Source organism: Buceros rhinoceros, unplaced genomic scaffold (genome assembly GCF_000710305.1).
Source record: "Buceros rhinoceros silvestris isolate BGI_N320 unplaced genomic scaffold, ASM71030v1 scaffold10007, whole genome shotgun sequence".
Taxonomy (NCBI): Eukaryota; Metazoa; Chordata; class Aves; order Bucerotiformes; family Bucerotidae; genus Buceros; species Buceros rhinoceros.
This window is the reverse complement of record NW_010424027.1, coordinates 26,713-38,010: the sequence shown is the minus strand read 5'-3', so window position 1 is coordinate 38,010 and position 11,298 is coordinate 26,713. Positions and strand designations below refer to the sequence as shown.

At 46.5% G+C, this 11,298-nt stretch overlaps 1 protein-coding gene across 1 annotated transcript in view; it reads left to right on the top strand.

Moving 5' to 3' along the window:
- Positions 1-11,298, top strand: part of ACSS1 (acyl-CoA synthetase short-chain family member 1) — a 34,849-nt gene that overhangs the window by 3,066 nt on the left and 20,485 nt on the right. The window contains exon 3 of the mRNA XM_010140632.1: positions 9,201-9,400. Coding sequence (XP_010138934.1) covers positions 9,201-9,400 — 200 coding nt within the window. The remainder of the gene's footprint in view (positions 1-9,200; positions 9,401-11,298) is intronic.

Sequence of the window (11,298 nt, the reverse complement as noted above, 5' to 3'; positions counted from 1 at the left end):
AGGAATGAGAGGGATGCTGGATAGCAGGAGAGCCCGACCTCTGGTGTTTGTAGCAGAGGAGATGTGCCTCTTGCCTTAGGATCTGGATATGCTGTTAATGGGGCAGCAGCCTTAAAGTCTTGCACTAAGAAGGTAAATACTTTAACAGGGCCAGAGCCTTATGGGCCAGCTTTGAGGAAGGTCCTGGGATCTCAGGTGAGAGAAGTACAAGGCACCAGTTTTTTGTATTATTTTCTTTGCAGATCTTGGTGGTGGGAGCTGCTTCTCCTTATAGATAAACCCTGGGTGGCATAGGGAAAGGTGCAGCTGCTGGTGTGGGTGTTCTCTCATCTCCTCTGGAGAGCTATCGGGGCAAGAAAACAGCTGAATGCTGGCCTCCTTCCCATCACAGCCTGCAAATAGAAGTGGATCAGAGGGACCTCCGCCATGTATTGGCAAGAAACACAGCTACGTAGAAAGTGGTGTCCCTTGCTTATCCTGGGGAGAAATAAGGGTCCCCACTAACTGACGAGCTTGCAAGGAGCCGAGAGCTGGTGAGGCTGTGTTGTAATTCAGTCCACATCTCTATGCATGCTTGTCAGCAAGGTGAGTTGTGTTTATGCAGATGAGTTCAGGTGTTCTTGGCTAAGAAAGGAATCCAAACATCTCCTTATTGACAAAGATACTTAAAGCCATGGGTGAAACATTTCAGTTTTGCTTGAACAATGATTGCTGCTCTTACGAACTCAGCTGTGAGGATCTTCACTGCTGAGTTTTGTCCAGTCTCTCTAGCTGATCCAACTCAGCCTTTTGGGAAAACCTGGCCCCTCTTGTTCTTCCTGCGCCCCTCCCCTCCGCCCCTACTCTGGGTTTCATTTTATTGAGTAGAAATTCAGCAAAGCTTCAAATAATCTCCAGTTTTGAATTGTAAGGCAGGAGACTTTTTTTTACTGCTTTGTGACAACAGGGCCTGCAGCCCTCCTGGGATTCGTTGGCTGCAGTTAGCAAACTGGGGGCAGGTCATGCCAATCTGTTATCAAGAGGTCTGGCTCTCTGAGGCTAGACCACCATAAACTCACTAGTAGGGCAATGGCAAAGTAACAGTTAACCCCCAGGAGCATGCTGCTGTAAGCAGCCTGCTGAATTTATTGGCAGAAAGCTCCAGCCTGACTGGGAGTGTTTTGTCCTGCTCTGTGGATGTTGTTAGGACCCAGGAGCTTTGAAACCTTGCAGAAGAAGCCTGGTTTCAAAGGGCGCTATATTATCAAGTGCCTTACATAACAGGTGGAGTTGGTGGCTGGAGCTGTTGGGTTGCAGCCTCTGTAAGCTCAGCAACAGGGTATGTTAAAGACAGCAGTTAAAAGTTATGCCAGATATTCACCTGTTCACCATGGAGTTATTTATTCTCTCTGGTGCTCCCCTGTTTACCACAGTCTCTAGCCATCTGTGAGCCAATGTTTCCTAGCACTGCAAAATCCAAAGGAGCTGTGTGAAGAAGTGAACAGCAGTATGCACTAGCTAACTTGTTTTTGCAAATGCTTACAGTCTGTCTCTCAGTGGAAGGGTTCAATTTACAAAGGAGCTTGCTCCGGTGCAGAAAGTGGTGCAGGCAGAGGGAGTGTTCAAAATGCAAAATACAAAGTAGGGAGAGAAATGCCGAGGGGCCAGCAATTAGGGCCCTAGATGGCTTTTCATAGGGTCCTAGGTAGGTGGGAGAGAAGGTAGGTTGGACGTCTTTGTTAGCCACATCATAGCTATGCCTTTAACAAGCTAAGGGCGGTGGTTCCTCAGCCTGAGCTGAAATGGTAGAAGTTGTGTTAGAGGACACAGTGAAGGCTGCAGCTGGAAGCCATGTGGGTACTTACAAGGCTGTGCAATGCAGAAAGTGTTTCTCATTGACAGCAAACTCTTTTCCTTCTTTCCAGTGTTGGCTTCCTCAGTTGAAGTTGCAAGTAAATCATGCCCGGGCTTTCAGCTTTCCACATTCAAGACAGCTCAGGGACTTTTCACTTTCTGAAAAAGGTCACAAGAGGTTTTCCTTGCCTTGCGTTCAGGATGACGGCAGGAAGGCTGGACAGTTGTGCTTGCCTTAGCAATTGAACCTACAGCCAAAAAGCCTCGTGTTGTGGTTCATGTTTTTCTGTTAGTCTTCCTTTTGGTGAAAAATGGAAACACAGGCTTTCTCTATTTAGCAAAAAGTGAGGGAGATGGAGAGTTAAGCTGAGGCACTGTCACAGAAACTGCAATGAGGAGTGAATAGGTTTGTGCATTATCCTTGTGGCCAGAATGTTGACCCAGGAAAAAGGGATGGTTGTGAAGACCTGCTGTGGGACTTGAACCTGCATCTCAAACAGTAGTGTCCTTGGTGCTGTGATTGCGAGGTATGGAGGCAGGCTTTGTGCTCTGCTGCTCCACAGTAGAGCAACGGCTAGGATATGAGATGTGAGGGTGTTGGGCTGAGATGCCCAGATCTGGGTTTTGGGGTGTTTTGTTTTGTTTGCTTGTTTACACTAATCTGTTTGGGGCATTTGACTTGAATTTTCAAATAGTTTGGATCAGGCTGAAACTACTGCTAAGCAGTTATCTTTTTTAAATCATAAATAATGAGAAGACAGGGATCAGTTAAGTTGTAAATGAAGGCCTTGTCCTTGGGATGCAGGTGGGCTGGGCAAAACAGGCAGTCAATCAGGGTAAAAGGATCCTAAAAAAGATAATGAAGGCAAGAGTTAATTAACTTGGAGTAGGAATGTGCTGTCTCAGAAAAACACAAGAGAGCAGCGTCAGGACAGAAGAGTGAAAAGTTCATCAAAGAGGAAGACTCTAGCCTTCATCGAACGACCACCACTGAAAACCACCAGAGGACACTGCACATGCCCAAGAGAGGGACGGAGTATGTAAATGAATTTGGGGCGAATTATTATAATATTCTTATTAGTACCTGAATCAAACGACCACCGCTGATGACCACCAGAGGACACTGCGCATGCCCAAGAGAGGGATGGACTATGTAAACGAATTTGGGGCAAATGATTATAATATTCTTGTTAGTTCCTGGAAAGATAATGCATATGTAGTAGTTAACTGTATAAATGATGTAATCGGACCCCCTGAAAACGCGCATAGAATGGCAAGAAAATCTCCCTGTGCGACCGAATCCGTAAATAAAGAATACCGGCTCAATAGTCACATTGGCTATTGGGTTTTATACCGGCAATCTTTGAATCAATACACACTGAATATATGAGAAAATGTCTAGGAATGCTTTGCAAAAGGCTGCTTCCCAAAGAAGGTCTAGATACAATTTTTTTGGATGTAAAAAGAACTGGCTTCATTTGTTTAAAAAACTGCAGACGGTCTTGCTGTGGTGAAAGACAGTATCAGGCTTCTTGGAAGAATGTTTCTGCCAGGCATCCCTAAAATGTGTCAGAGAAATGCCATGCGTTGGTGATGGTTTTTACAGGAGTCGTTGTTCCAGACAATGAGTGATGGTTTTTGGAAACAGAGGCATCACTGTATCTGGGGGAAATATGGTCTGGTGGTTTCTAACAGCGATGTTGTGAAGACAGGGAGAGCAGTGCTGCATCTGTTAGATTAAACAAAAGTGCTGGCCTGAAGAGTGATCTGGCTCTGCTGGAGGGCCAGCATTGCACGTCTTGTGTTGGAAGTGATACTGTGATAGCTGAGGAGATGCCTACATAAAAGGTAAATAGATTGTCAGACGAGAACAGTGTTAATCCTCAAAGTCTTTGTTTATGGGCAAAAAGGAAGCACACCTTGTATAGAGAGAGTGAGGAGTTTATTCTCAGTATAACTGAACCCTTAACATTCTAACTTTGTTAGTCAAGATCTAATTATTACAGAAAAAGAAAGAGGAGGCCCTGTTGGCTACTACTAACACTGCTTTTATCCAGCATCAGGTCCACGTTTCTTATACTGGCAATTCTCGGCATGGGGCTGCCAGTGCCAGCCTGTACTCCATCTCTTGTTGCTCTAGGCCTGTTCCCCTTCATGCCATGTTCTGTGCCTCCATTTCTCAAGGCCTCTTATCATACCAGCCCTTATACATACGTCATTATACAACCTGAGTAAGTTAGGGCTGTAAACCTGTGATGGTAGCATGAAAAGATGATAAAGCATAAAAACCCTAGCCATAGTTACCTGGTCAATTAAAAGAATTGCTGTTACAGCTAAACCATGAAAAACAAGGCTGCAGGTAGGTCAAGAAGAGCCCAGAGCGAGCATTGCAAGCTGCCTTCCCGTGATCTTGCAAACTCAGTGCGAAGCCTGTGGCCTGTTGCCTGCTGTGGCAGTGTTGTATTACAGGGTCGCAGGGAAACAACGAGAGTGGATTGTTCTGTCCCTGAAAGGAGATGGGTTTCTCTCAGGTCGTGACATGAAACATCTCCATAAAGGGCACGCTCCAAAGCTCACAGAAATCAGCAGGTTGCAGGTCAGGAGAGCAAACCCAAGAGCAGCTCTGTGATGGCGCGGCCATTACAAAAATGGTGTGCGTGTGTGGGAGATTTATGTGCAGTCCACCCTCTCCCTGCTTATGTTACCTGTTGGTGCAGAGGGAGAGCTGGCTCTCCACAGAGCTCTTGTGCATGGCGTTTAAAGCCTGTCGGTGTGTCACATGCACTGCGTGCATGCATGTAACTGGGGTAAGACAGTGCTTCCTTCCGCTTTTGGAGGTGCGGGGTTGGAGTGGGTAAATTCACGTGAAATCCATGTTCAGTGGCTATCTACCTCACACCTGCAGTACAATGAATGGGTTGAACTTGTTTGCATTTTCAGTTAAAAGATGACATTTTCCGAAAGCAAGTCTAGAACCTTCTCCATATGTCGTAATTTCTCGCCTTCCCTGCTGGTGTTCATTAACACACCTACCCTCTCCCTGGCTTGCTTTGTTTTAAAAGCACATGTTATATATATGGTTTTTTTTCTTCTGTGCGAACAGCCTTGCCTCCTGAGTCCAACTGGTTGTTGCTTCTCTATTTCTCATCTCCACCCTGATACTTTACCCACTGAAGTGGTGTTTGCTGCCCTCTTTGCGCTCTTATTTGCTGTAAGTTCTGCTTTTGCAGAGGATCTGCAGACTGTTGCACCAGGAACTCACTTTGCAATTTCTTGGCTGCCTCTGTCTAAAAGGGCTGGGTACTTCCTTTCATTGCAGCACGTGGTCTTCTCCTGCAGTAGCTCTGCTGAAATCTTCCTGTCTGCCTGACTTGCACGCAGGCAACCAGGTGCCTTGGGACCCTCTATGTGCCCTGTGGCTTTGTCCATCTCCAGTGGTTGTCCTGCCTGCCTCTACTGAGCGTAGTGCTCTGCTCTGCACCATCCTGCACTGAAATCCTTTAGAGTGCAGGCAGACAGCAACACGGCGAGCATTGCTTGCCTTTCTCCCTCTTCTTGTGGTTTGCAGAAGCAGTGCACATCTACTCCAAGCCTTTGCCAGTAAAGTACAGAAGGTGGCCAACGTGGGGCAACGCAGCAACAAAGGTGGGGCAGTGCTGGGCTTGAGGCCGGAAGTGCTCTTGGCTCTTCTAACCTAGTGTGACGGAGGGACTGCAGTGCCAAGCTTGGCAGCAGTAGCAGGTGGGAAGGATGACAGACATAGTTTCCTCCTGCTCAGTTTGGTTAGGTCTGTTCCTCCCAGTTCTGCAGGGCACGGTGCTCATTCCACCCTGAGTAGTGTCTAAGTTAAATACTAGCAATGTGTAACCTCCTGGCATGTACTAATTGCCTGCCCGTTAGATAGCAAAACGTATGTGAAAAGAGTGAGTCGAGGGAAGGATTCCTGACACAGCATTTCTGCTAAATCCCGTTCTTGAACTGGAGGGGAAGCCTGAATTACTGCTCCAAGAGCCAAAAGACACCTGACGCTTAGGGATTTGTGCTTTTCTTTTTTGAAATTCTTGGCTTCACCTTCTGTTTGCCTTTCTGTCTGTTCCCCCATGTGCTTCACTGCCAAGGGACCTCCACTGCCAAGCCTTCCTACCTTGGCCTTTCGGAGCACAAAGGAGAAGGCAAAACAGATCCAGGGATAAAGACTTGGTGCTTGTGTCACGCTCTTGTTAAGCAAATGTTAAATTGGGGCTAATCGTAGAAAAAACAATGAGAGCTTTTGCCATCACAGTCACAAGAGTCCTGAGTAAGCAAGCAAACCATGGAGTTCCTCAGAAAGGATTCCTTAGCCAGAGCTCTTCTGGTGTGTCAGTTCAGGAGAAGGGGGCTGCAGCTCTGAAAGCACTTGGGTATTTCCCATTGCAGATAAGTGGTTTTTGTTTTGCTCTCTCACAGCTGCCTGTCTGAGGCTTGTTTTACTTCCTGTGCTTTGCAGCTGAGCAGCTTACTTTTGTTTTGGCTCCTTAATATTTATCCACACTGAATTTTTTCCTTTAACGGATTCATTGGATGTATTTTGGGCCAGAGAATGTGACCTTTCAGGACAAGGCACAAAACCAAGCTTTGGGTGGGAATTCATTACTGCGTGCAATCACTCAGTTCATGAACTCAGTAAAAGTAAAGCAAAATAACATATCTAAGAGACTGTGCACTTATGTGGGTAGCATGGTCCTGAAGTGCTTCTGAAGAGGTATTGAATATTGCGCTTCAGAGTTTAGGCTGATCTCTAGCTGTGGGGGATCAGGAGCAAATTCAGTCCGGAGTAAAGCCACTGCACACCTCTCTGAGTTTCTGTGCTTCAGGAGTGGTCTATTTACTTTATGCTGTAGGAATAGTCTTAAAATAATACAGAGTGCTGCAGCTGGGATTCGAGGCTTGTTTTCTTTATCTTCCAAAAGATGGCAGGGAAGTAGTATCCCTCCAGCCATCACTGTATCATGTATATTTTTATACTTTCTCTGTCTGTGTTGCTTCACTGCCCTCATAGGGCAAATGGAGTTTTAATCTTAAGAATTAAGATGCAAAATTATTCTTAGTCAATTGTTTTGTTATGACACTGACAAAGTCAATGGGCTTTGCCTATTTCCAACTTGCACTGGCTTAAAAAAAAAAGGGAAGCAATCTTTGATAGACCAGAAACAATATTTCATTTTATTTGCAGCTTAGCTGCCAGCTGAAAACTGGTTGTGTTTATTTTTTCACAGCTGTGGCCTGGGACATAAGGATACATTTGTGCTTCACAGCTTATTATGGAATGCAGACCCCCAAAATTCATTGGTTTGTTAAAATTTTTTTGAGTCTCTGGTGGTGTAGTTTATGGACCCCTAAGAGTTCACAGGTGACAGGTTGAAGATGAGTGTGATAGGGAGTAGAAGGTCTCTCTCTCTTTCCTCTGGGCTTCAGTACTCAGTGAATTCCTGAACCCAGAGGACAATTTTCATTCAGGAATCTAATAAAGTTCAGCAAGAGCAAGTGTAGAGTTCCACATCTGGGGAGGAGTAACCCCATGCACAGGATGGGGGTTGACCTGCTGGAAGGAGGCTCTGGGGATGAGGACCTGCGAGTCCTGGTGGACCACAGGTTAATCATGAGCCAGCAATGTGCCCTTATGGCCAAGAAGGCCAATGGTATCCTGACGTGTATCAAGAAAAGTGTGCCCAGCAGGTCGAGGGAGGTCTTCCTCCCCCTCTGCTCTTGTGAGGCTGCATCTGGAGTACTGTGTCCAGTTCTGGGCTCCCCAATGCAAGAGAGACCGGGAACTACTGGAGAGAGTACGGTGAAGGGCCACAAAGATGATGAGGGAACCAGAGCATCTCTCGTAGGAGGAAAGGCTGAGAGACCTGGGTCTGTTTAGCCTGGAGAAGAAAAGACTGTGCGGGGATCTTTTCAATCCTTATCAATATGTGAAGGGTGGGTGTCAGGAGGATGGGGCCAAACTCTTCTCAGTGGTGCCCAGTGATTGGACAAAAGGCAATGGGCACAACTAGAACACAGGAAGTTCCATCTGAACATGAGGAGAAACTTTTAACTTTGAGGGTGACAGAGCACTGGAACAGGCTGCCCAGAGAAGCTGTGGAGTTTCCTTCGCAGAAGATATTCAAACCCCACCTGGATGCAATCCTGTGCAGCCTGCTCTAGGTGAACCTGCTTTAGCAGAAGGGGTGGACTAGATGATCTTCAGAGGTCCTTTCCAATCCCTACCATTCTGTGATTCCTGGCAGAGTTTGCATGTCTTACCCTCTGAGCTGATGATTGGCACCAGTAAAGGATGCTCAGCTGCCCCTCATGAGGGTCACCTTAGTGTGAGAGACCACTCCTCACTTGTTGCAGTTATATCTCTCTTCTTCTGAAAGCCCTTCCACTGCAGGCACCCAGAGCTGTTCAGTTCATAACAGCATCTTGGTCCCAGGCATGCCTGCAATGGTATTATCCCCTGTGCAGGCATCAGAATAGGTGTATGTGCGAGGCCTTGCCCCCAAACTGCTTTTTTGTTCCTTAGAGGAACATTGCTGCATGTTGCAGCAGCAAGCCCTGTGAAAAGAGCCTTTGTTACTGTTCTCACTGTTCCCCAATTTCGCTATGCAAGAGTGGCTGCAGTTTTACTCAGAGCAGTATCTCTTCTGCAAGGCTGTTGGGTTCTCCGGCACACCAGGGTGAAGTGACAGTGGAGAATTCAGTCTGTGGGTGATCTGGGTTTGATGAGATTCTTGTAAAATCTGTCCCTTACACAACTGTCTTGGGACTTCTTTTCTTCATTATGCACGCAAATGCATTGTTTACCCTTGCAATTTAAAGATAATATAGTTGTGATGTACTTAGAGCAGTTCCCCAACACAAATGGTGCTGGGAGTCTTTGGACAATGCTTCCTTTTCATCTAGTATTTATCCTAATATGTTCCCAGTAGCTTTTGTCTGAGCCTTGTAGGTAAAAAAGGCATCAAGGATGGCTAAAATAGACACTAACTTATGGAGGCATCAGGACAACCCCTAACTTGCTGGCTGCTCTACCCACACCAGAGTCTGGTAGCTCTGGCAGCACCTGTGGCTCTTCTGCTCATCCTTCTGCAGCAAGTGCCTATCTGCCACTCTTTGATTCTCTCTCCAGTGACAGGAGCAGTCTGGCTCTTACCGTACCCTAGGCCACCCTTCTTTTAGGATGCAAAAGCTGGGATGCTCTATACTGCTGAGATGACAAGGTCCAGAGGTGATGACAATGCATTGCTGGGTTCTAGTGTTTGTGTTTTTGTTTTGTTTTTTTTTCCCCCCACATAAAACAGGTTATGCAGTCACTTAACAATGTTGCTTCTGTGCTGTAGGGAACTTCTGGATCTGACTTGCCGTCTTGCCAACACCCTGAAGAAATACGGGATACAGAAAGGGGACAAGGTGGCCATCTATATGTCTGTGTCTCCCCTGTCTGTAGCAGCCATGCTGGCTTGCACCAGGATTGGTGCTGTTCACAACGTGGTCTTTGCTGGATTCAGCGCGGACTCTTTAGCTGGGAGGATCATGGACTGTAAGTAGATGCAGACTGGGAAACAAACCCCTCTGGACAGTGCTTCAAGACATATCTCAATTCTGTGTACCCTTGGCAGAAAGAGCAAAGGTTCATTCTCAGCTAGTGTGACAGTTCACTGTCCTTTGCAAAGTATTGTGAAGAGCCTTTCCCTTAATGGCAGATACAGTATCCTCTGGCCTTAAAATACGCAAACTGCTTAACATTCAGCCTGCATTGGGTAACTGCTAGACAACAATGAAGCTGAAGGGAAAACCAGAGCTTAGGAATGAGGCCTGATTTGTTCTTTTGCAGTACAGTCGCAGTGTTTCTTTGATACTGCTGCACAGTACTAATTCTGCAGTCTCAGTTGTGATACTGTGATTTATGTATAGCACTGGAACTCTTGGCAGCCTGCCCCTGCTCTGTTAGCCCTTGTACCAACAGACAGAGCTGTTCTTAGCCCAAAGCACTCGTAGTGTGATTAGGTAAAAAGTAATGCTAAAAATACCAGTAGAAGAACAAAACGGCAAATGGTTCATGTTCTAGCAGTTTGTCTACATTTAGCCTGTATCTGGGGCTAAACCGTAGCAGCTGCTCCATCAGCCAGTGCCCCGTCCCCAGCCAGCAAGGGTGATCAGGAAATGGAGAGGAGACCCACAGGCTGAAATGAAAATGGATTTAATGAAACAGCCAAACTAATACCAATATAAAGCATACAAGGTATACTTAGCCCAATGAACATGCAGTGGTCACAACAAACAGGAAAGCAGTCTTCAGGAGGAGCCCAAGCAAGAGGCGCTCCCTCAGCAAACTTTCCCCTTTATACTGCGCATGATGTTTACGGTGTGGGATATGCCTGCGGCCAGCTCAGGTCAGCTGCCCCGGCTGACACCAAACTGCTAATGGCCAGCAGACCATGGCAGCCCTAGGATTCTGTCCCAGCAGAACCAGGACACTGTCACATTGGTTTCTTTATGGCTAGTGTGAAGGGATAAGTCTTACAGCAATTTTTGTGCCTTTTTTTTCTGTTTTAGTAGAGTTAGTCAACTGAAGTATGTGTTTTAGTTATCTCTCACTTTTGGCCACTTGTGTGGAGGTGATGAGGTACAGAGCCATTTTTCTGCAGCCACAGACTACATAATGTAGTGTAGTACAATTCAAAGTGCTCTGCCGGAGTGCTGTTGAGTGCTGTGGCTTCCAGGAGGTTTCCCTCAACATATGGATGAATTTCAGAAGGCTGCAGGTATCTCAGAGCAGGGTAACACTTCTGAGAGGCTGCTGAGTTTGGCACTGTTTGATTCGGTTTGCAATGGACACTTACATGCCAAGAGGGAGGTGCTTGCTTGTTCACTAAGATTGTAGAAAGTCTTGCACTGGTTTCAGTGCATGAGCTGTTAGGCTAAAGCAGCAGCATTCGCTATAACACAGGTAACTGGGAAGAAACTGTTCTGTGTAGAAACTGACCTCAGTGCTGGGGAAACTCATGGAGCAGGTCATCCTGAGTGTCATCTTGTGCCATGTACAGGATAGTCAGGTGGCCAGAGGCCGTTGGAGTGTTTTAGTCAGAGGCCCAGTCAACATGTGTTTATGAAGGGCAGGTCTTGTTTAACCAACCTAATCTCTTTCTATGATCAAATGACCTGTTTAGTAGATGAGGGAAGAGCTGTAGATGTTGTTTACCTGGACTTCAGCAAGGCCTTTGACACTGTTTCCCATAACATTCTTCTGCAGAAGCTGGCTGCCTGTGGCTTGCACGGGTGTACACTTCACTGGACCAAAAACTGGCTGGATGGCTGGGCCCAGAGAGTGGTGGGGAATGGAGCTAAATCCAGCTGGTCACCAGTGGTGTTCCTCAGGGCTCAGCGTTGGGGCCTCTTCTCTTTAACATCTTTATCAATGATCTGGATGAGGGGATT